Source organism: Plecotus auritus (genome assembly GCF_963455305.1).
Source record: "Plecotus auritus genome assembly, chromosome: 7".
NCBI classification, from domain to species: domain Eukaryota; kingdom Metazoa; phylum Chordata; class Mammalia; order Chiroptera; family Vespertilionidae; genus Plecotus; species Plecotus auritus.
In genome coordinates, this window is record NC_137774.1 from 63457724 (window position 1) to 63482902 (window position 25179).

The 25179-nt window shown below is 47.8% G+C and overlaps 1 protein-coding gene across 1 annotated transcript; it reads right to left on the bottom strand.

Moving 5' to 3' along the window:
* Positions 1–21970: 21970 nt before the first annotated feature.
* On the bottom strand, positions 21971–24283 carry LOC308252658 (CXXC-type zinc finger protein 1-like; the record flags this gene model as incomplete). The annotated part of the gene is given in 4 exon segments (XM_080677421.1): positions 21971–22528; positions 22607–22852; positions 22856–23688; positions 23788–24283. Coding segments are annotated over 4 exon segments (2133 nt in total).
* Between the last annotated feature and the right edge of the window lie 896 nt (positions 24284–25179).

Genomic DNA, 25179 nt, shown 5'->3' on the forward strand with positions numbered 1-25179 from the left:
AGAATTTAAATTTTTGAAAAAGGCATATGCTATTTGAACCAGGGCCAAGATTAGGGTAAGACACCTAAGGTTCAAATTTTTTAATTAAAAAAAATTAAAATATTTTAGTTAGAATTGACATACAATATTATATTGTGTGTCAGATGTACAACATAGTGATTAGGCATTTATATACCTTATGAAGTGACCACCCCAATAAGTCTAGTACCCATCTGACACCATACATAGTTATTACAATATTATTGACCATACTTAAAGTTCAAAATTTAAGGCTTTCACTCCCAGGACCATGCAAGTGAAGGGGCGGCACCAGAAAGTAATAGCCTCCTTACAGTTTGCACCCTACTGGCCTCACTTGCCTCACCCTAGTCCAGGCCCTGATATAATCATTTCCTTCATCAGATGTTCTATCAGATTAGAATTCTGGAAAGGTGGAACCAAGAGAGGCATTGGGAGAAACTCCATTTGGAAGGGCTGTGGATGAATGGTTCTCAACCCTGGCTGTAGGTTAGAGTCCTCTGATAAGCTTCAAAACTCCTGGCACCTGGGTCCTGCCCCAGGTGAATTAAGTCTGAATCTCTGGGGTGGGTCCTGAGAATGGAGCCTTTTCAGCTCCCAGGCAATTCTGCTGTGCAGCCTGGGCTGAGAGTCTGCTGTGAGGGAGGAAGAAAGAATCCATGTTGTAGCCAGTAACATACCTGGGGAAGATCCCCATTGGCTGTATTTAAGCAGAAAAAGTTAAAAAAATGAGCTTTAATAACTCTGTGGAACAAAGGAGTAAGTTAATAAAGAAATATTTGTGCCCTAACCAGTTTGGCTCAGTGGATAGAGCGTTGGCCTGCGGACTGAAGGGTCCCAGGTTCGATTCCGGTCAGGGGTATGTACCTTGGTTGCGGGCACATCCCCAGTGGGGGGTGTGCGGGAGGCGGCTGATCGATGTTTCTCTCCCATCGATGTTTCTGACTCTCTATCCCTCTCCCTTCCTCTCTATAAAAAATCAATAAAATATATTTTTTAAATAAAGAAATATTTGTGGTGTGAAAAACATAGAGTAGTGGCTCGTCTGGGGAACTTTATGTCATGGGTGTTGCATGGCTTGGACCTTATGTTAAACTGGAGGCCCAGTGCACAAAATTCGTGCACGAAGGAGGGGGTCCTTCAGTTCAGCCTGTGCTGTCAGGGGATGTCCAACTGCTGGTTTAGGCCCGATGGATCAGGCCTAAACTGGCAGTCAGACATCCCTCTCTCGATCCGGGGTGCTGCATGCACCAGTGACCATACTTTTCATACAGGTGAAAGGCATCTTGCTGTTGTATGGGCAGCTACATTTTTTTGCCCTGATTATAAAAAGTAGTACATAACACGATCCTTCTGAGGCAGTAGTACCATTTTCCCCATCTTATGGTGGAAAAACTAAAGCAGAGAGAAGTAAAGTAATTAGCTTTGTCACACAGTTATTAGTGTCAGAATCAGGGATGACCACAAAATGTGCAAGCCAGAGTTTATGCATGTCATCGCTGCATAATCCTGTTTTGTCAGTGTTAGAGTAGCCTTACCAGGTTTTAATTTTTAAATCTAAGAGACTGTTCCCAATATTTACGGTAGGGTCCCTAGGCCTGGGCAGCCATCAAGGCCAATCTGTGGGGCGACCAGCGGGCAGGGCTATCGAGGGGTCCCCGCTGGCACCTGCCTTGGCTGGCAGCCTGGTGCCGCCTGCTGGCCGTCCCCGTCCCCCAATCACTGCTGCCCATCGCCTCCCTCTGGGGAGGGGGGTGCATTAAGCATATGCCCCCTGGTGGTCAGTGAGTGTCATAGTGACAGGTCGTTCCACCAGTCATTCTGCCATTCAGTCAATTTGCATATTAGGGTTTTATTATATAGATGTGCTCTTTACACTGTCACTGACCATCAAGATGGTAATTAATCCAGAGAGGCTCCTAGGTCCAGTGAAGAGTGTGACCTTGGGGTTAATTTATTAACTCCCTTCCTGACTTTTGTCGGCTGCTTCTGGGGCCAATGCCAAAGAGACATTTTTAAGGCTCTTGTTAAATCCAGTGCTCACTCTGCATTGGCCCCAGGAGAACAGCACAGAGAAATTATGATGACTGCAGTCATGGGCAGGACTGTATTTCCTCTGATGGGTGACCAAAGCAACACCACCCTTAGTTGGCCACAGTGTGGTTGTCAAACTAACTCCAGTTTAAAGGAGAACTAACTATGGAGGGGATATTGGATTCTAAGTGCCACCAACCATCAGCCTTACCCCAGGCCCATCTCAAAACACACACACACACACACACACACACACACACACACACACACACACATCTCAAGAGGATTAGTTTTAGGCACTACAGTCATCCCCCCTTATCTGTGGGGGATACGTTCTGTTACCGGGAAGGGGACTTGACCCTGAGTAGGTCTGCCTAGGGCCAGTAGTAGTGCGTGGGTTCTTGACTTGGTGCAGGAAAACAAGTCCAGGTGAATTTTAGAGGATGTTTAGTAAAGCTGGGGGCAGTGAAACGAAAAAGGGTTGAGAAATGAGCCAAGGCTGGGCTGCTTTTGCTCACTAAGAAGCTAGAGAAAAGGGGCCTTGGAGACAGGTTCAGGGGGTTTGCCCAGGACGAACTGCGCTGCCCATTGCTGCCCTCGTTTCAAGCCTTGAGGGGGTCCCTGAGAGTGTAGGTGAAGGGGGATGGGGAGGCGCAGGTCTGCTCCTGGGAGGGAGAGCACACTGGACCTTTGACTTAAGGGTTTTAAAGGCTGGGCAGTTTATTTATTTTTTATTTTTTTATTTTTTTTCTCTTTAAGGCTGGCAGTTTAGGGGAGGTCTTGGGGAAGGATGTCAATAGAATATTCATGAGCTTTATGCTGATGTGCCAAAATGAGGTTTATCTCTTCACTTCATCTGTCCTTGGGTGTGGCTGGCAAATGGCACTAATTGGATTTCTGCTATCTGTCTCCCTGAGGAGGGAGATTTAAGCTATTTACCCTCTGGTTGGGGAGGAGAAGTGCAAACCATTTACTTTTAAGTGTTCCTGGCACAGGAAGAGATTAACAATAGCTAATAATAAAATAGAGGTTTATAGCAACAGACTGAAATCAAAGTTAGGTGAATGCCATCTCTCCTTTCATGGACTTTTGCTGAAGTCCAGACTGTCACTGCACGGAAACCTTCTTTTCTTTAATGTACCCTTTATTTCGATTTTTTTTTCTTATGACTCAAATGGGCGTCACCCAGTGCCCTGACTCACCCATCTCCCTCTCCCTTGCTTAATCGTTATGCCCTCAGGACAAAGAGGTCTGGTCAGCATCCAGCAGTCTGAGGAACAAGGGCCTGGTCTATTGACCACAGAGAGTTTTCAATCAAACTGGGTCCTGGATGCCCTTGGTGGGGACGGCCCTATCTTGCTGACCCAGGAGACCTGGAGGGGAAGCACTTAGTTGGCCTGATTTCATCTCGTTTGAGTGAGTGATTGAAAGGAACCCATCTGTTCCAGTGACTGACAGGGAACCACTGGATGCAGAGTATGGGTGCATAGTCCCCAGTGGAGGCGAGAGCATTGGTGAGCTCATGTCCCATCGACATACCAAAAAGAAAACAATTTCAAAATGATAACGATTATTTACCAACAAACCCAGCAGCAACTATAACAGTAAGTTGAAGTCATTTCTGTCAAAATCATCATTTTTGGCATTACTTTGTAGACCTTAACTAATGCAATACATTAATTATTATTTTTATTACTAGTTAAATAATCCATATAAATATTGGAAAAAGAAGAAACAAAATTACATTATTTTCATGTGATATAATTGTATAATTAGAAAACCCAAAAGCCTCTATCAAAAACTATTTGAAATAATTAAACTTTGGTAAAATAGATGATAGTACTTATATAATAATGAATAAAATTTTCTTTTGTTTTTATTTTATTACTTTTAAGTATATTTTTATTGATTTCAGAGGAAAGGAGAGGGAGGGAGAGATAGAAACATCAATGATGAGAGAGAGTCATTGATTGGCTGCTTCTTGCACTCTTCCACACTGGGGATGAGCCCACAACCCGGGCCTATGCCCTGACTGGAAATCAAACCATGATGTTCTGGTTTATAGGTTGATGCTCAACCACTGAGCTACGCTGGCCAGGCTGAATAAAATTTTCTTTATGCCAACAGTAAAGGGTAAGATATGGAACTAATAAAAAATAATAATCCCATTTGTGGTGCATAGAATAATGTCTGCATACTAATCTTGAAAACCTGTGACCACGTTGCCTTATATGACAAAAGGAATGTGGCAGATGTGATCAAGTTAAAGACCTGGTGATGAGGTGAGCCCAATGTAATCAGGATCCCTGATGGGAGGGAGGCAGAGTCAGGTTAGAAGATTACATGCCACCCTGACCGGTTTGGCTCAGTGGATAGAGTGTCAGCCTGCGGACTGAAGGGTCCCCAGTTCGATACCGGTTAAGGGCATGTACCTGGGTTGCAGGCACATCCCCAGTGGGAGGTGTGCAGGAGGCAGCTGATCGATGTTTCTCTCTCATCGATGTTTCTAACTATCTATCCCCTCCCTTTCCTCTCTGTAAGAAATCAATAATATATTTAAAAAAAAAAAAAAAGAAGAAGAAGATTACATGCCGAGGCAGGGATGATCCAAAAAAGGAGCCAGGAGCCAAGGACCACAGGTGGCCCTGCACAGCAGGGAAAGGGACTGTCTCCTGCAGCCTCCAGAAGAAGCTCAGCCGTGGGTGGTGACTTCTGACCTCCAGAACTATAATAAATTTTTGTTGTTTTTAAACCACTGGATCCATGGTAATTTGTTATAGCAGTAATAGGAAATTAATACATCATTTATTATGACAAAAACGGTAAGACACTTATGAATAAATGATTCATAGAGGGCACATGGTCTGCATGAAGAGAACCAAATTCTCATGTAAGGGCATAACATGAGACCCATAACATAACATGAGAGAAATGTATTCCTGGGCAGGAAAACTTGATATCTGGAAATGCCAATCATTAACAAACTAATATAAAACTTTAAGTGAGTTGCAATCAGAATTCCAGGAGAGTTCTTTAGGGGAAAAGACAGGGGAATAAGTGGCTAAAAATATTTAAAATGTTAAATGAAAAAAAAATAGGATCTGAGAATAGTCAACATAATGAAAAAGTGGTAGGACTTAACCTTGCCAGATATTAAATTCACCATATATTCATTGCAAATTCACCAGAAACTACATCCAAAGACAAATGAGGTTTTGGTTGTGCTACAGTTATGCTAGATGCTCCCTTGGGAAAAGCTGGGTGAAATCTACATGGGGCTCTACCATTTTCACAAGTTCCATTAGCCTCTAATTATCTATCTATACATAAAAGCCTAAGCAACCTGCTGACTGGCCGAGTGGCTGGCCAGTAGCTATGATGCACACTGACCACTAGGGGGCAGACACTCAATGCAGGAGTGGAAACCACAGGCGTGGAAACATGGAACAGACTGATGAATCTCAGAGTGAAGTGGGGAGAGGGGAGGGCGGGAAGAGATTAACCCAAGATCTTATATGCATACTAAAGGTCCAGTGCACAGATTTGTGCACCAGTGGGATCAAGCTGGTGCCTGGCCTGCAGGGATCAAGCTGAAACCAGCTCTCCGACATACCCCGAGGGGTCCCAGATTGCGACCAGGCCAGGCCAAGGGACCCCACTGGTGCACTAAATCTGTGCACCAAGCCTCTAGTCTTATATAATAAAAAGGTAATATGCAAATTGACCTTCACTCCAACACACAAGATGGCCGCCCCCATGTGGTCAAAGATGGCCGCCCCCATGTGGACACAAGATGGCCGGCAGGGGAGGGCAGTTGTGGGTGATCAAGCCAGCAGGGTAGGGCAGTTGGGAGGGACCAGGCCTGCAGGAGAGGGCAGTTAGGGGTGACTGGGCTGGCAGAGGAGGGCAGTTAGGGGCGACCAGGCCTCCAGGGGAGGACAGTTGTGGGGGACCCAGGCCTGCAGGGGAGGGCAATTGGGGGGGGAACCAGACCTGCAGGGGAGGGCAGTTGGGGGGTACCAGGCCTACAGGAGAGGGCAGTTGGGGGCCACCAGGCCAGCAGGGGAGGGCATTTAGGGGCAACCGGGCCTGCAGGGGAAGGCAGTTGTGGGGGACCAGGCCTGCAGGGGAGGGCAGTTAGGGGTGACCAGGCCAGCAGGGGAGGGCAGTTAGGGGCGACCAGGCCAGCAGGGGAGGACAGTTAGGGGTGACCTGGCCAGCAGGGGAGGGAAGTTAGGGGCTACTGGGCTGGCAGAGGAGCAGTTAAGTGTCGATCAGGCTGGCAGGGGAGTGGTTAGGGGGTGATCAGGCTGGCAGGCAGAAGTGGTTAGGGGCAATCAGGCAGGCAGGCAGGTGAGCAGTTGGGAGCCAGCAGTCCTGCATTGTGAGAGGGATATCCCATATTGGAGAGGGTACAGGCTGGCTGAGGGACAACCCCTCCCCCCCGTACACAAATTTCGTGCATCAGGCCTCTAATATATATATATATATATATATATATATATATATATATATATATATATATATATAGCTAATATGCAAAGTGTCCCCTTGGGCGGTCAACCAGTAGTTGATTGCTTGCTATGATGGGCAATGACCACCAGGGGCAGCATGGAATGAAGGAAGGCCCTGGCTGGCAGCTAGCAGGCAGGGAAGGAAGGCCCCAATCGGCCCTGATCACCAGCCAGGCCTAAGGACCCTACCCATGCACAAATTTCATGCACCAGGCCTCTATTTTACAAATAAAAGGTTAAAAATAAAAAAAGGTCATCTGGGGAGGAAAGGGAACTCTGGGGAACAGAGTTGCCACCCCAAAATATGCTTCGTTGGGATATTGCTAATTTATGTTGGGTATTTTTTAAGTAACAAACTACCCAGGTAAAAGCTTTGGCCTTTCCCCTACTTCCTAAACTCATTAGTCAACAGAGCGGCAAACCGCGGCTTGAGAGCCGCATGTGGCTCGCGAGCCGCAGTTTGCCGACCACTGGCCTAAGAGAATCTGAGATAGCAAACCTGCTCCAGAAGGGGTTTGATCTGAGGGTGTGTGACGACAGGGAGGACCCAGCCAGGCCTCTCAATCAGTCCACTCTGCCCCAGCCTCTCAGGATGGCCCAGCACACATTTGTGTATTAAATGTAACTTTCATCCCCTTGTAAATTGCCTGACTTCCCTTTCAAGTCCAAGACCCCTGCTTCCCCTCCTTAGTTCAGAATTACACATATACACACACACATATATATATATATATATATATATATACATATACTAGAGGCCTGATGCATGAAATTTGTGCAAGAGTAGGCCTCCCTTCCCCCGGCTGCTGGCACTGGCTTCCCTCTGGCACCCAGGACCCAGGCTTCTCTTGCAGCCCCAGCTTCGTCCGGAAGGTTGTCCAGTCTAATTAGCATATTATGCTTTCATTATTATAGATATAATTTTGCCTCACTGTCTGAAATTTTCATGTTTATATGAATTCCCTGTTTTAATCATATTAAAACTTGGATTTCTCCTGTTAATCTGCCTTATGTCATTATTTATTCCACCAGCCAGAAAAACGGAGAGGGGGAAGTTTCCATGTCCCAACAGAACCTTTGCAAAGATGTGGGTAACAATTAATAATTACTAATATTCAAAGAAGTTTTACTAATTAACAACAACAAGACAACTGAACAGAAAAATGAGCAGGCAATTCACACAAGGGAACATGCAAATTGTCAATAAACATATGCTAAGATGCTCAGTGTCGGTAGAAGCCAAGAAAATGCAAATTAAACCAGTACAGTCTTTTTTTCACCCATTATATTTACCAACGTTTTCAAAGAAAACAGTGATAATGTTCAATTCTGGCTGACAGTGCTGAGACATAGGAATTGCTACGACCTATTAGAAAAGTAATCTGGACACACCATTAAAATTTTTTTAAAAGCAAACATTTTTTGACTCAGATATCTTCCCTCTGGGAATCTATTTTACTGAAATGAACGCCCCAGTGTACCCAGACTCATCCCCAAGGAGACATGCCGCAATATTTTTATAATTTCTAAAAACAGACAACTTGAATGCCCAACCAGTAGGAGAATGGTTGGATAAATAAACAGTTAAATCTAACTCATCTGAAGGGATGTCCATATACTGTTAGGGGGGGAAGCAAGTTGCAGAGTGATAAGCATATTATAGCAGCTTTTGTAATCGAAGCCAGAGCAAATGAGCAAGCCAACCAACCCTGAAGATGAGCAGGGTATGTCAGGACACCCTCCTAATTACTCTCCCTGGCTACCTCCAAGATATAAGAGGGCAGAAATCATGACTATTTTTGTCCTTTTATATCATTTTTTAGCTCCTTAAAATAAACATGTATTATTTTAATTCTTTAAAATCCTATATAGCCCTGGCAGTGTGGCTCAGTTGGTTGGAGAGTCAGCCAAAAGGTGGCAGTTCGATTTCCAGTCAGGCCACATACCCAGGTTTTGGGTTTGATCCCAGTCAGGGATTAGTATGAGAGGCAACCGATCGATATTTCTCTCTTACATTGATATTTCTCTCTCTCTCTCTCTCTCTCTCTCTCTCTCTCTCTCTCTCTCTCTCTCTTTCTCTCTACCTTTCTCCCTTCCTTTCTCTAAAAATCAATAAAAAATTTTAAAAATCTACTCAGCCATTGTGTCTCAGTGGTTGAGTGTAGACCTATGAACCAGGAGGTAATGGTTTGATTCCCAATCAGGACACATGCCAGTAGGGGGCATGCAGGAGTCAGTCAATCAATGATTCTCTCTCATCATTGATATTTCTATCTCTCTTTCTCTCTCCCTTCCTCTCTGAAAAAAAATAAAAATATATATTTTTAAAATTCTATAAAATAAAAAATGTTGGTGTGTCCCAATTGGCTATAAATGGCAAGCTCCTCAATGTGACATATAAGCCAGCGTGGTCTAGCCCCTGCCACTTCCATGGCCTCATCTCTCTCCACATTTCTCCATATACAGTGCTTTGGCCACACTAAGCTATAGTACTTATAGTTTCTTAAATATGGCATCTGTGTCTTATCTCTGAATTTTGCACACTCCCCTGAAAAGCTATTCTTCCCCCGCCCCCAACCTGGTGAACTCCTACTAATTCTTCAAAACCCAAACTGAACAATGACTCCACCCCACTCTGATTGTACCTCAATGACAACATTTGTACTTTATTGAAATTATTTGTGGGTATATGTGTGTGCGCGACTGTGGTGTCAGCCTTCATTGTGCTCGGTTGGCATATAAGAAGTTTTTACTGTTAATGCTTGCTGAATGAATTAAAATGAAATTGGTGTGTTATAACTTCTGTGCTTTTGACCTAACAATAGCATCATTCTGGCTATGTTTTGATGATTTGTGTTTTTGATAAGCCGATGTGGGTGCAACGTCTTATAAATGGGCTAATAGTTTGATTGACTGTTTTGTCAAAAGTTGAGACACTTGCAATCACCGCTTTCCAGCAGCGAGAATTCATTTTTCAGTCTGAGTTAAATTCCTAATAGGGAACAAGTATGAATATGGGGATACAGCTGTGCTGTTTTGAAAGTTCGCTCCTTAATTCCACTTCTTTTGTTTCCTAAAGGATGTGTGCTGCTGCTCCTGTCTGCGCTAGGGTCCAGTCCCAGGCCTGCCTGGCTCTGCCCTGCGCTGTACAATGCTGACTCCTGAAGCCTGCATCTCAGGCTCTTGTCTCAGCTGCTGCCAGCTGGGCTCAGCTGATGGCAAGCCCAGTAGGGGCCTGGGGGGCAGACAGAAGGGAGAAGCCGGGGTGCCTCTCCCCCCCCCTCCCCCCCGTCTCTGCTTCTATCAGCTGCCTCTCCTCCAGCTCCTCTGTGCCTCTAAGCCTCCATGGGACCCCTACATCCTTACTCCTCATCTTTTGAGTGCTCTGATTGCACTGGGCCTGTTACATTGCCTCCTCCCTCTGTGTCTACACCTCGGATGGCAGTGACTTCCTGCTGTTGCTAACCTCTGGGTCACTTCATGAATCAATTCTCTTTTGTTGTGAAACAAACTACCCAAAACTTAATGGCTTAATACAACTACCATTTATTTGTAGCTCACAATTCAAGAGGTAGCAATTTAGACTGGGACCAGCTGGGCAATTCTTCTGTGGGTCCTGGAGGGCATGCTCATGCATCTAAGATCAGCTGCCAAGTCAACAGGGAGCTCTGCTTTGGAAGCTGGCTGGCTGTCATCTGGGGCAATGGTGGGTCCATGTGTCGCTCACATCAGCCAACAATCTAGCACAGGCGCATTCAGTTGGCAGCTGGTTCCAAGAAAGAGAAGGCAAATGGGAAAACATCTTGAGGCTCAAGCTAGGAACTCAACAGCATCAGAAGATCTACCCAGATTCAAGAGGTCAAGCAATAGACTCCATGTTTGATGAGAGAGGACTTAGTGGCCATCTTTGAACTCTACCACACCTTACCATCATCTCCTTCATCACCCGTTTAACCAAGTTCCTGCGTAAATTTCCTCCGTGATAAGTACTGGAAGTCATTGTTTGGGAGATAGGAGGTAAGGAACCCAGGAAAAATCTATTCCTATTGGGGTCCCCTTAGGGTTCTGTCATGAATATCACCTGCCCAGGCTTTTTTAGAATTAGCCAATATGACAATACAGATGTGTCCAAATTCAGCAAATATGAGTCGAGTGTCACCATGTGGCAGGCTCAGTGCTAGGTCCTGTGGGCTGTGTGGGGTGGAGGGGGCGGTAGAGAGTGCGGAAGGCATGGTGCCTGCCATGTGGGTTGTAAGTGGTCCCGGAGGAGCCAGGGATAAGGGGTTTGATAAGAGAAGGAGGAGGGGGAAGGAGGATGGCCACTATGAGGATAGCACAGCTCAGAGCCTAGTGGGGAATGGTAAATACTCGGATGAGAGTTTTCTTGGTCTGTCTCTGCAGCCTAGAAAGTAAGCTGCATGAAAGCCCACACCTCGCCGTGTGCTCACTACTGCCTCTCCATTGCTGAACAAGAGGCCAGTGCCCAGTACCTGGGGAACAAAACCTTTATTAAGCGCGTGAGTGAACGGTGTGTAGTTGGCACTACCAGTGCAGATGAGAAAGGAGTCAATTCTGAGAACAGGGCAATGCTTCATAAAAGCAGATGATTTCTCAAGTTTAGACTGAGAAACAGTTGTCAAATTTGGGCAGCAGGGAAGGGACTGAAAGGAAGCCGAAGGATCAGCATGAGCAATACCAAGGGGTATTGGTATTGCTCCCTGGGATCATCCTGTTATAATCATCACTAGTGTGCACACCCCCAAAGGCTGTTTCTCTCAGCCCATCTCACTGAGTACTCAGGAGATGATCTGAGGCCTCCGCTGCTCAGATTTGGCAAAGTTCAACAACACCGACCTTCAGGTTTGGGAACAGCCCTCCTCAGTACAGGTGGAGGCAACTCTGCATGGATGGGCACAATGTGAGTTTGGATAACTTTCTCCTTGTGATTTGGGTGTTTTTGAATGTGTGCCCAGAGGCTCCTGCAATAAATCCCTTTTTAGAAGCTAAACAAACACACAGGGAAAGGAAAAAAAAAAAAGCCAGAAACAGCGGACATGCCTCCCAGGGGAGCTTGGTTGACAGGGAAGACATCTGGACCCAGAGAGGAGAGGGATTCTGTCAAGACAAGCTCAGCTCAAAGCCCTTCAGTGAGTCACACTCCCTGCTTCTCCGGCAGGGAAATGAGCCAACCCTCTCTGTGTTTCTGTCTGGGACCACAGACAAGGCCAAAGAAAGCCCCTCGCAAGACAGCTCTATTAATTGGAAGAGCTGTCACCTCCTTCTGCAGTAGGCCAGGAGGAGCTGAGGTCAGCTACAGGAAGAGAAGATGCAGTCCTTGCTGTGATGCTGGCCCTCAAGTTCAAGGCAATTCAGACGTAAAGTCCTCAACCCTTAGGCTTCAACTGTAGAGTGAGGCTCCACTTCTCTTCCACCTCAAGCTGCCAAACCCTGTTGCTCCCTACGAGTGTTCCTAACTTACTGCCCTGCAGGTTTTCTGTAGGTTAGATTCAAACTGGGGTTCCGGTCTTATAGTGCAATTGGGGAAAGTATGTGAGGTGATGTTTATAAAATAACTTGCCATGAGGCTAACATGCAATAAGCATTCAATAAATGTTACCTGTTATGAGCTGAATTGTGTCCCCCAAAATTCGAATGATAAAGGCCTAACCCAGGACCTCAGAATGTGACTGTATTTGGAGATAGGGCCTCTAAAGTGGTGATTCAGTTAGAATGAGGCTGTTAGGGTGGGCCCTGATCCAACACGCTGGTCTCCTTATAAGGACATGGAATTTGGGGACACACAGGAATGGCCATGCACAACCCAAACGTGCTCACACCTTGACTTTGGACCATCTGCCTTCAGAACTGTGAGGAAATGTTTCTGTTGAAGCCACCAGTATGTGGCATTTTGTTATAGCAGCCCAGGCAGACTAATATATCAACCTATTGTTGTTGTTATTTTTACACCCAGATGCAAAGCTGAGAACCAAGGTGCCCTTGATTTCCATACTGATAAAGGCTCCAGACCAATTGTGCAAAGGAAGCCAGCTGTACCGAGGAAGCCAAAGCCACATTCCCTTCTGCCCTGCTACGCTGGCTGGCTGGCTGCTGGGACTGTCACTGTGACTCATGCCGTTTCTGGTTTCAGTGTGGGGTGCAGATCTCTGTAGAGACCAGATGACAGTTGCTATGAGTCAACAGCAGGGAAGTCCCCGAGGTGGGGAGAACTCCTCCACTCCCCAGCCCCCAGCGCCTGCAGACATGCTGAGAGTATGTCACCCCAAAACAATGAAGTTCTCCCCTGGTTTCCAAATGATCATGATTGCCCTCCCATCACCCTCTTGAAGGTCAGAAAGTCAGATTCCACTAAAGGCTGCTACAGATGGTTTGAACTAGTCCCTTCAGAATCCCACAATTAACACCTAATTACATGTCTTCACCAATTCGTGAAGGACTTGCCTGTTCTAGTGATGGCAGAGTTACCAAAAATCCATAATCTAAATAAAACATGTCTGCTCTCCCTTCTCCCCCAACACCCTACTCCTCCTTTAATAAAATTACTTAACCTCTGACCCTGGTGAACTCTTCAGGGGTCCTCAAACTTTTTAAACAGGGGGCCAGTTCACTGTCCCTCAGACGGTTGGAGGGCCGGACTATAGTTAAAAAAAAAAAACTATGAACAAATTCCTATGCGCACTGCGGGCCCCAGACAAGTTGGCTGCTAAGCAGGACAGGCAGCGGGCTGGATAAATGTCCTCGGCGGGCCGCATGTGGCCCACGGGCCGTAGTTTGAGGACCCCTGATCTATCTGCATGACAATGCTAACAACGCCTCTTGTCTGAAGGATCAAATGAGGTCATTCATTCATTTAACCAATATTTATCACATGACCTACCAAGCACTCATTTGTCATTCATCAGATACTTACTGAACACCTGCTCCCTGCCAGCCCTCTGGGATGCTGCACTGAAGAATAGTGAGGAGGTCTCAGATCTCACAGACCTTACCTTCTCCCAGGGAGGCAAAGAGTAAGTAGACCAGGGCTGGGGAACATTGGCCCACGAGCCACATAAGGCCCGCAAAATCATTTGGTCTGACCCTGCCAAGGCATTAGGGGTGAGGTAATGAAATGTGTGACCAAATATAGCCGGCTCATTTTTAAGTAGATAATTCTGTATGGCTTGAGAATGATGTTATAAATATCCAAATGGCCCTTGGCAGAAAAAGGGGTCCCCACCTCTGAAGTAGACAAACAAGATGACTTCAGGTGGGGACCTGCTACACTGGAAACAACGCAGTAATGAGATGGCAACTAACAGAGATGGCTTGTCACAGAAGGCGTTCTCCTCAGGCCTGCATGGTAAGTTGGATGTGGGAGGACCCAGGGAAAGAATATGTTATCAGAAGGAGGCAAAGGAAACTACAGGTACAGAGGTTCTGGAAGGAAGGATGTATTTAAGGATCAGAAAAGAACGGAAGGGCCATGGGAGAGAAGGGCAGGGTCCAGGAGAAAGTGGCGAGGTGGGCAGAGGCCAGACCGCAGAGGTTCCTCTGGGACGTGGGACGTTGGATGGTCCTGTGGTGGAAAGCAGACCAAAGAACTGGAAGACCAGTAACTTAACCTGAGTTCAGACAGGGTGAGTGTTTGAAGATGGTCTGAGATCAGTCAGGGCCACCCCAGCTGTGGCCAGAAATTTGCCTTTAAGGTCACGGCTCTTAAATTGACTGCACATTGGAGTCATCCAGGATCTTTAAACAAACACTGATGTCTGGACCCCACCCCCACCAGTTCTGATATAATTGGGCTGGGCTGCAACCCGGGCAGTTGGGTTTGTTTGTTTCTAAGCTCTCCGAGCGTTCTAATGGGCAGCCAAGGTTGAGACCACAGGAATAAGAAGCCACTGGAAGAGGATTGTAAGCAGAATGGCATGATCTGAATTCTCTGTAAAGGAACTCGATCACACGGCTGCCACTGTAACCCATGGTGTTCCCCTAGCAGGGCCCCGTACACAGTTGATTCCTGGTGTTTAGTTCCTTCCCTCCCATATCCTCTGAGTCTTTCCAAAATCTGGAACTGCTGGGGCACTGCAGAGAGAAAGTATTTGAGGGAAGTATGTTAGTGGATCCGCCTCCAGCAGGACTGTTTCCTGCCTCTGTCCTTGGAATTGCTCAGCCATCCCCCCAGCCCTGCAGACTCGCTGCTGTGTGTTTTAGACAGCCCTGAGGACCCCAGCCCTCCGCAGAGCAGCTCCGAGAAACATGCAGAAGCAACTTGGCGACTTTATTTTGATAAAATACAATAATTACCATGCCTAGCAGCTGTTGCTATTTAAAATAAGCAAAACCTGGGCCTGAATTTAAACTGTTTTTGGTAAAGCATGTGCCCCACCAATCTGGTGCTACAAAATCAGACATTATGAAATCCTCAGAAGTGGAGCTTGTTACAGGAAGTTAAGATGCAAATCATATTTTGCTTCAAATGAGCCCGATGAATACATAATTTTCCACAAAGAAATACTTTTGTGTCAGGATCCTTTTGCCAAGAACCAAAGTTTCAGGCTGCAGCTGTTAGCGGTGTCTGATTGTCCATTTCAAACTGCAGGCAGTTCTGTTTGCCTAAGGAGGATGTGGAGCAAAGACAGGAAGTGCTACTCTCATCAACTGTCTTCCAGAATATTCTATGAGATCAGCCTGTATTTCCCAACAACCATACTTATGCTCAGAATTTACAGACCAAACCCCAAGGCGAATCGCCAGCTACTCCCAAAGTTCTATCCATTCAGAAGAGGCTGTTTTTCCTCTCCCTTCAGGACTTTCTCTGACCTCGGGGTCATTAACTCTATTTGCCAGGAGTCTTTTGATTCCATGTGGAAAAGACCCAATTCAAATTAAATAAACACACCAAAAACAAGACGAAAGAGGAATTATTTGTCCCTGAAACTGGAAAGTCCAAACATGGTCTGGCTCAGGTACACTGGTTGTGTGTTGAAGGGGACAGGAGAAGGAACTGGCCACAGACAAGTAGAAGGATGACTGAGTAGTTCTGAGGGCGTAACACCTGTTCCACGGACTTGCCAGGCACCAGCTTCAGGCTGGGTGGTTTTCTCCAGCTGTAGATTCAAGTGGCACATTGGGAGATTTGGATTGAATCAGCTTGAGAGGAATGGTAAAGAGCAAGAAGTTGTTGAGGCTCAAGGGTGTATTTAAAAGACACAGATGGGATTTGAGGCAGAGAAGAAAAAGAAGTTAGGAAGAGGAGGCAAAGATGGGAAGGGGCCCAGCCAGCATGGCTCAGTGGTTGAGCATCCACCTATGAGCCAGGAGGTCACGGTTCAATTCCCAGTCAGGGCACTTGCTCCAGTTGCAGGCTCAATTCCACACATCCCCAGTAGAGGGCATGCAGGAGGTAGCCAATCAATGATTCTCTCATCACTGGTGTTTCTATCTCTCTCTCTCCCTCTCCCTTCCTCTCCGAAATCAATTTTAAAAAAATATTAAAAAAAAAAAAATAAAGGACGGGAAGGGGTGAGTAAAACAGGAACTACAGTAAGTATACTGGAGGTGTGAGCGGGATAGAAGGACAAGAGACAGGGAACTGCCATAACATGTGGGGCTTTGTGGAGAGAGATGGACAAAGGTCTATTGCGTGATGTACCCGCCTCTCCACCACTGTCTCGAGACCCCTTCAATAAGGACTGCAGTATTTGTGCTCTCTGGAGAAGGAGTAGTATTTCTTTTACTCGTGGTACTATGCTGAGAAATGGGTTTGGAGAAACCTGATTTTACTCTTTTTCGACTGAAATGTAGAACGTTAAGATTTTTGAGATGGAGCCATGAGGGCTGAGGCTGTATCTGTGAAAAGGGCTGAAATGGGTGGAGGTGAAACTCAAAAGAACCAAGGTCAAAGCACTCTTAAGCTAGTGCACCACCTGCATCTGGTGACTGTCAGCATTGGCTGGAAATGAAGACAGTGGGCCAGGTCCCAAAGGCTCCAATGAATGGAGTGGGGGCTCTGGAAAGCAGGTGAATAGCAGCAATGAGGGGGAGAATGCGGTGTAGTTCAAGTCTCAAAGGAGTGGGGGTGATTAAATGCCATGGAAATAGCACTAGGAATAGAGCTCCAACACCCTCTTCTGACCCAGCATGAATAGGGTGTGGAGAATGAGCAGCCACTGTGTGCAGGAGCCGCTGGAGACAGTGCTGTCCAGGAGAGAGTCAGTTGCCATTTGCACAGGCTCACAGAGGGCAGCTGTTCACCCTGGAACCAGCCCAGGGAGAAGGTTAGGAGGCAGGGGAGCCGTGGGAGCAAAGCAGAAGCAACGAGATGGCTTGTCAGATGGCTGGCTCCTTCTCAGCTCACAAGTTACCTACTTGACCCTGCGCCTAAAGTAGCCTGGCTTTCTCAGATACTATGCAGCATTCCCCCATATAGCCCATATTACATAATGTCAAATGAATAAATGAATTAATGAATAAATTTGTTGTCTGGTTCCCCGATTTGCAACCGCCACTAGAATGTAAACTCCATAAAAACAGCAACCTTGTGTATTTATTCACTGTCTTATTCCCAGTGCCTGGCAGATAGTTAAGCGCTCAACAAATATATGTTGGATGAATTAGGTAATGAACAAACATGTGAATGCATGATAAATGGCCATAGGAGGTTGGAGGGACAGAAGAACATAGATGTCCACAAAGCTTGCACATTTGGTGAGGGGCCCTGGTGTGCCTAGAGAATCCCAATTTGAGTTTTGGGGACAGATCCTTCCTGGCCTTGTTGCCATGTCCTGGGAGGTAAACTTTAAGGAGAGATGCTTGCTCAAATCCACACTCCCGCATCTCCTCTATGGTCCTAAGGACAAAATTTATAAACATGAAGTGGTTACTATGGTTTAATCTCCAGCTCAGTGGCGGTGACCCTTGGCGGTCTCTCCAGGGCATTACCGAAAGAAGATTCAACACATCGTGAAGGGGGCATTGTTAGTCTCACCCACCCTTCCAACCCAAACAGGCACATCCCTGTGGAAGGTCCTTGTGATCCCTGGGCCTCACCCCAGACCCTGCTGCCCAGAACCCGTAGCCATGGAGGCCACAGTGGCCATTGCTAAGTGAAGCAGAGTGAGGGGCGTGGGTGGGTGCTGCCGGAACCCACCTCATTTCTTGGTTCCAGGGTCAATGACCCAACCTCTGCCTCTGGTCCCTGTAGCCGACTGGGATGAGGCCTGGTTGGAAGTCTAACGTATCTCATGGGAATCAAATGCCCATCTCCTGAGCACCCTCTTCCTGCAACCCTCTCCCAGAACTGTCAGCTTCAAAGGAAAAAAGGACAAATAACCCCTGACGGAGCCCTCCCAGCCCAAGATGTTTCCCAAACCACACCTTTTCTGTTCCGTGCCAGCAGGCTTAAAACAGGACCCCTGCGCTCCACTCAGAAGTAGGCTGTCCACCAGGCATCGTGCAAGGCGTGTGCTGGTGGGCACAGGGCCAGGCTAGGCTGCCTCTCCTCACACCCCCGCAGAGAAGTGCATCTTGAACCTGTGCTCCCTCCAGAACCTGTGCCCTCACCTATGATCAGGTTCCATCTGATCCGGGCAGGTGCTGAGCAGCCCATCAAGCTCTTCCCTATGGTGTATGGTCTGCAGGTTGTGTTGTTTCCGCTCCTATAGCAACCTGATTTCTACTTGTTTTCATTGAGAAACAAACTTCTCTTCCTTTAAGAGCATGTCATTCTGATGGAGCTGACTCTACCTGCAGCTCCAGAGGTGGCCTGTGACCCAGGCCCCTTCCCTGACCTCAGTGGGACGGGTCCAGGGGTGGGTGCGTGGTCTTACAGGAGCCAATTCAGACCCTTGAGTCCATCTTCTCTCCCGATTTGCTGTATGACCTTGTGCGAATCTTTGACCTCTGTGTCTATTTTTAAAATGTTGCATTAGGTCAGAACTACTTGCACTGTGAACTAGGTAGCTAGAATCACCCAGAAGTTTGATACAGATGGGAATTCTTGGGCCCTACCTAGACCTACAGAACCAGAATTTCTGGGGGAGGGACCGAGAAATGTTATGCTTCAATCAGTCCTCCAGGAAATTCTGATGCCCCTTTTCAGAAGCACTGGATGAACTGGTCTCTGAGTCTGGGAGTCTATCAACCACTGTGTCTAGAAAATCAGGAAAAAGGCAGGGAGGTGACAATTCTTTCTGGTACCCTGGACATCCTCACCAACCTCTTTCTTTTTTCCCATTTTCACTGACCACCACCTTGTACTTTCACCTCTGGGGCTGTCCCATGTCACCCTGGGGCAGCAGGAAATGTGTGGGGAGTCTCGCACCCTTTCTGCATTGCCGCCAGCACACCCCCACTCCTACCGTGGCTGTGGGAACTGCAGGAGCTGCATCTGTTGGTCCATGGCTGTATCCTTGGCCTCTAGAATGGGGCTTGGCACATGGGTGGCCCTCGCCACCCAGGGACCTTGGAGATGAGGCAGGCCTCATTAATATGCAGGCCTCATTATTATTCATTTGTGAGTGGATAATAATGAGGCCTGACTCCTCTCCAAGGCCCCTGAAGGTGACAGAAATTCTCAAACCTGTGTCAGAGTTTGCCTTCATCTGCCCAGGTGGCTATGACAAAATACAACAGCCTGCATGGCTTAAACAATAGGAATTGTTTCTCCCTCACAGTTCTGGAGGTGGGAGACTGAGATCGAGGTCTATCAGGACTTCGTTTGTGGTGAGGACGCCCTCCCAGGCTTACAGACCGCCTGTCACTGTGTCCTCACATGGAGAGAGCGAGAGAGCCTGCTCTCTGGTTTCTCTTCTTATAAGGACACTAATCCTTTCAGAACTGGGCCCACCCTTATGACCTCATTTAACCTTACTTACCTCCTTACTCCAAATATGGCCACACTGGGACTGGAGGAGCTCCAACTTGTGAGTTTGGGGGCCCAAGCATCCAGCCTCTAACAGAGTCCTGTTCCCCCTTCTCATCGGAAAGGCCCACCCCTCTGCCTCATCTTCCAGCTCTGTTCTGCCCCAGGCCAGAGGTCTTATCTCCTCTACTTCATTTCTGACTGTTGGAACCAAAGGGGTTGTGGGTTAGGGAAAACTACAGGGGGGAACACAGCAGAATATGACCCTCTACATGTATCATTAAAATATAAAACATGGAATAAATCATGAGCATTATATTTTTATTCCATCTAATTTATAGAAGGGAAGATAAAGACAAGAAATAAGGTTTAAAATGAAAACAATCACAAATGTAAAAAAAGCAAGCTGCAGAACATCAAGGATAATGTAATCTTGTTTTTAGTTAACAATGAGGATGTGAGTGGTAATATGTTTACACGATTTATTGGCTTACAAGGGAGAAAAAAACCTGAATGGGGCAGACACGCAAATGTTCACAGGATTAGGTAGGGAGGGAGGGCTTGAACTTTTTAGTTTATACACATCTGCAAATAACTCTATTAAAAGCTTCATACAGGTAAAATGCTAAAATGTGATGGGGGAGAAATGAAAAGACTAGATAGATAGATACTTAAGATACAATAATCCTTTTATCAAGATTCCAATCAAACAAGCCTGAGGTTTTTAAAAGGACAGAAATAGGTGTGGTTTGAAATAAAAGAAAATCAACACAAAGAAGTTACAACAATCTGACAACAGTTTTAAAAAGCACCCTATGAAAAGTGACAGATAAAAAGTTAAAGTGAAAAGTTAAAGATGTGACCATGAGAAAGGGAGTCTGGGGGAAGATTGTAGGAGAAAATCAGAAAACAAAGCAACATTTAGAGACCCAAAAGAAGGTGGGAGGCCAAGGCTAGAAGCAGCTAAGGGTGGAAGCTTTACTGACGCATCATGGTCTGGCTTCCCAGGGAAGTCTCCTGTAGGAATTACCTTGCCCCGCAAATACCCTCAGACCCCCAGTGGCTCCACTTCTGTCCCCAGGTTTGTGTGAACCCAGGGTGTGGCTCCTTAAATCAACAGAAACACAAATCAACAGAAAACCAGTTTTGTCCTTGGCAGTTGACTCGGCTTCCAGAACCTTCCCAGAATCTCAGCTGTCAGTGGGTGCACGGTCCACCTCCCTGGAGCGGGACAGAGCTGAGTTCCAATCCCAGGTAGGCCACCTCCCCACACCTCCACCTCCTTTCTGAAAAGTGGGGGAAATAAGAAGCCACCTCATAGAATTGCTAGAGGACCCAATACACATAAAAGTCATTAGCAAACACTCAGGTAAGTCGAGCCTCTCCTTCTGCAAAGGAGTGGACTACTACGGTGTGAAGACTCATCCAACAGCACCCTGCACTGATGTAGGGTTTGCTGGCCTCTCCCAGGGGCTCCTGGTCACTATGCCAAGCTCCGCTTGGGGGATTGCGTGTTTCCTTTGTTGTCGTTGAGGGACATTTTTGGGTGCATGTCTCCAAAGGTTTCAAGGAGCAGAGATTTCCAGAGAGAGGCTGTCACCTGCCCCCCAAACTACCTTAGGTTCAGGTGAGGCCCCTGGCGCTGGGTTAGAAGTTCAGCTTTCACACAAAAGGGCCTCTCTCACATCCAGGACAGGAAGACTCTGAGTCCCTCTCGGGCAGGGGGTGGGCCCCTTCACTTTCATTTTGCTGTCATCACTGTCCCCTTATTCAAACACATGGGCTGGAGGGCTGGAAGGGTCCTTATTAGAGACATCCTTTTGTAAAGTGAACTAAAGCTGATCTGGGATGCTGAAATGAACCAACCAAGCATGTCAAACTTAAAGGCTAACATGGGCCAAATAAACAAGGTGTAAGTGTATGTGGCCGCAGAAAAACAAAAGCTTCAATTTTCATAGAAACGTAGGTTTATTTCGATAGAAACATGATCAATACAAAGGGCTGAAATAAATGAGTAACTGTTAGCATAAAATAATAGAACATTTTAATAAAAATTAATATTTTTTCTTGAACATTAACTTACCAGACACTGAATAACTGCACAAATTAATAAGCGTAACGCAGATAAACCTATTTTTCTTGTTCTCCAAAAGCGAAATATTTTCTGTTGCACACACCAGACAAGTCAGTCCAAGACTAATGACACGGCCATCGGCTGCTAAAATACTGCTGCTAGTATTAGTGGAGAGAAATGGTGCGCCTGCGCTTAAGTCATGTAAGGGAAATGCATGCAAACACGATTTTAGAAATTAGTCATTAGTGTACATTATAGTAAGGTATTAATAATTATGTATAACAGGATATTGTAAAAATTAAGTTACGAAATTTATATTAAAACGTTCCTTACATACCGTTCGCTATATTGGCTGGGCCGCAAAACATGCTTGAACTAGACGCTGGGCGTCCTGGGAGTTCGTGACCCACGGTGGGTTCTTGGCACGGCACAGGAACAACTTCAGACGTGAGCCGCCAGAGAGGCTCACCAAGCCGCACTGGAGCGAAGGTCGGTGGTGAGAGGGTCATGCTGGATGGTCTGATGGAGCATCAGGGCCAGTAGCCCTGCCCTGTTTGTCAAGGCCGTGCATACACTGCGCTCCTGCCCCAACAGCTGGTCCAGCTTGCACCACACGCGCACGCGCTCCAGGTCCACTTCAGCACGCTGCAACTTCTCCCAGCAGTAATGGCGGTTGCACTGTCGCTTGGGCAGGCGACAGAATTCACCTGTGAGCTCAAAGACATCACGTACAAGGGAGCACCCACATACCTCGTCAGCTGGCACTTTGGGATCCCCTGAGTGCTCTGGGCACAAAACCTGGAGCTGCTTACAGTATGTCTTGCTCTGAGGATTGTAGACATCACAGAAGAGTTGTGTGGCCCCCTCAATGCGTGTGGGATACATGGACAAGACGGACGTCTGGCTCTCATACTTGGCATAGCAGCGCTCCATGTGTCGCAGGGCAACACAGGGGTTGATGGGGTACCCGCAGGAGACACAGAAGATCTGCAAGTCTGTGTCGTCACTGTCACCCTCATGGCTCTGCGTGGGATGGAAGGGATGATGAGGCCCGGCAGGACTAGGCACTGGGCCCTGCACTGCCGTGCCATGCCTGCTCACCTCCTCATCCTCTCGCACAGCCTGCTGCTTGGCGCGCGCAACGATGGCCTCAAGCTCATGGAACCCGCGCTCCATTTCCTGAAGGCGGGTGTGGGCGCTCTGCTGCTCACGGAGAATGCGTTCAAGGAGCTTCTTGCCATGCTCTTCTGCAATGCAGGGGCTCTGCTGCCACTGCTGGATGCGTTGGGAGAGGGTTTCGCAGATGCCGTTGGCTGCCAGCTTCAGGCCGCAGGCGGCTAAGCAATACTAGGAGGTGCGCTGTGCAGCGCACACACAGCCAGGCCGCAGGCACTGCCATAGTGGCGCAGGGTCCTTGACGTGGGCTTGCTCCGGGCTGTGGAGAGGCTTTGTGGGTTGCCATTTGTCTCTGTGCTCCTGCCGATGCCGCTTATATCTCTCCTCCTCCTTCTTCTCAGACTTCTTCACCCGGCGCTTCACATGCTTCACTTTCACCGCCCTCTTCCGCAGCGCAGGGTCCAGGACCGGGGACTCCTCTGTGCCGCTCATCCAGGGCAGGCCGTGGTCACCAAAGGCCCCTGCAAATACATCCTGGTCCCGGTCAGGGGCCAGCGGTAGGTCCTCATCTGAGAGTGGCTCAGGCATGGCTGCAGCCTCAGGTGGCATCTTGACTACTGATGACACCACTGTCCCCTCGTCCTCACGGATGCCACCCGGCTTCTGCGATGACTGTGGCTGCTGCCAGGTGGGCAGTGGCCGGCAAGGCCTTGGCAGGGACTCTGACGGTGTCACCCGTGAGAGTGAGGAAGGGAAGTACTTGTACGATTCCCAGGCCCACAACTGGCACTGACGCAGCTGGCATTTCTTGCTCTGAGGATTGTAGCCATCACAGAAGAGTTGTGTGGTCCCTTCAACGCATGTGGGGTAGAAGGGGCCCCCAAACTTCTTCATGTCCTGGCAGCAGTCACAGTGGCCACAGTCCTCAGTGTGCGGGCAGGCCTCACCCTTGCCACACCTGCGGGCTGGCCGTTTGACGTGCTGCTGCTGCTGATGCTGCTGATGCTGCTGCTGATGATGATGCTGCTGCTGCTGATGATGCTGCTGCTGATGATGATGATGATATGCTGATGATGATGCTGCTGATGATGCTGCTGCTGCTGCTGCTGCTGATGATGATGATGATATGCTGCTGATGATGCTGCTGCTGATGATGATGATGCTGCTGCTGCTGCTGATGATGATGATATGCTGATGCTGCTGCTGGCTGCGTGTGGCCATCAAGGGCTGTGGAGTGGCTTTGTGGGGCGAAGCAGAGCCCCAAGCAAGCATGGCCCCAACCCCAGTGCCTGACCCCGCCTGACGCTGCAGGTCTGGATCCCGGGCAGGCCTCTTGCACCCTCCACCCTCATCCTGGGGCTCACTGCCCTCTCGCTCACTGCTGTCCCATTCCCGTGACTTCTTGTGCCGATAGCGGATCTCCAGCTGGGGGTCTTTCTTTCGGCACTCCCAACAGTACCACTCCCAGAAGGCCTTGGCCATCTTCTCTGTGACCCGGATGCAGTCCCCATGGAACCACTCATTGCAGTTGTCACACCCGATAATGAAGCAATTGATGTCTGGTTTGCTGCAGATGCAGAAGACGGGTACGTGCTCCCCATTCTCCGCCTTGCTGACTTCCCCAGCGTCTGGGGGCTCTGGATCTGAACCATCCCCGTCCATCTCTCCACATCTGGCACCCCTTCACGACCCTGCCAGCCACCCACGGCGTCTGCAGCCGCTGCAAAGGTGCTTACAACTACAACTACTGATTTACTTCTTTTTTCCTTTTTTTTTTTTTTAAGGAGAGGCAGGGTGGGGAGGGAGGCAGGGGCTGATTTACTTCTTTTATTGAGGCTCATTTAATGGAGGGGTAGGGCATTCAATAAGGGGGAGGGAATTCAGGATTTTTCTGGGGAAGGGGTGGAGACCTCTTTTGGCTTGTTGTGTGCTTATATGGGCTTTCTGTTTCCAATCTGGTGGCTCTGAGTGTGTGGTATAGTATGCTAATGTATTACAATGCACGCATGTAATGAGGCTAGGGGTTACCACAAGTCGCCTTGTTGGATGGAGCTGGTTCTAAGCCGCCAATCCATTGGAGGTTGGTCTTACTATGTCTCCTTGACAGTCCCAGTAGCCCTTATCAGCTACAGCCATTTCTCCACACCCCCTATCTCACTCCCTCACCTGAGGCTGCTGAACTCTCTAACATCCCGACTCACAGCCAAGAATGGGGTTAACACACAGAAAGCAGAGCCAAGAGATGAAAGGGCAGCTGGAAACCTGATAAAGTCCCACCTCAGTGCCTAAGCCAAATACCGCTGAGCTCTTCCCTGACACGAGCCAGCGTCTTATTTTTAAGCCCATTTGCTTGGTTTCCCTGCCTGTCACGATGGAAAAGATCCTTATAAATATACATGCCCCCCCTCGCCCTTCCTGAAGAAACTCTCAGGCTAAACTGTCCTGGCTCAACAGTAGACTCCCTACACCTGTCACCTCACCTTGGAGACTAATGGGGATAAAATCCCAGTGATTTCAAATGTTTTCTCCTTCTCTGGGCTATCCCAAAGGCCAGCAGG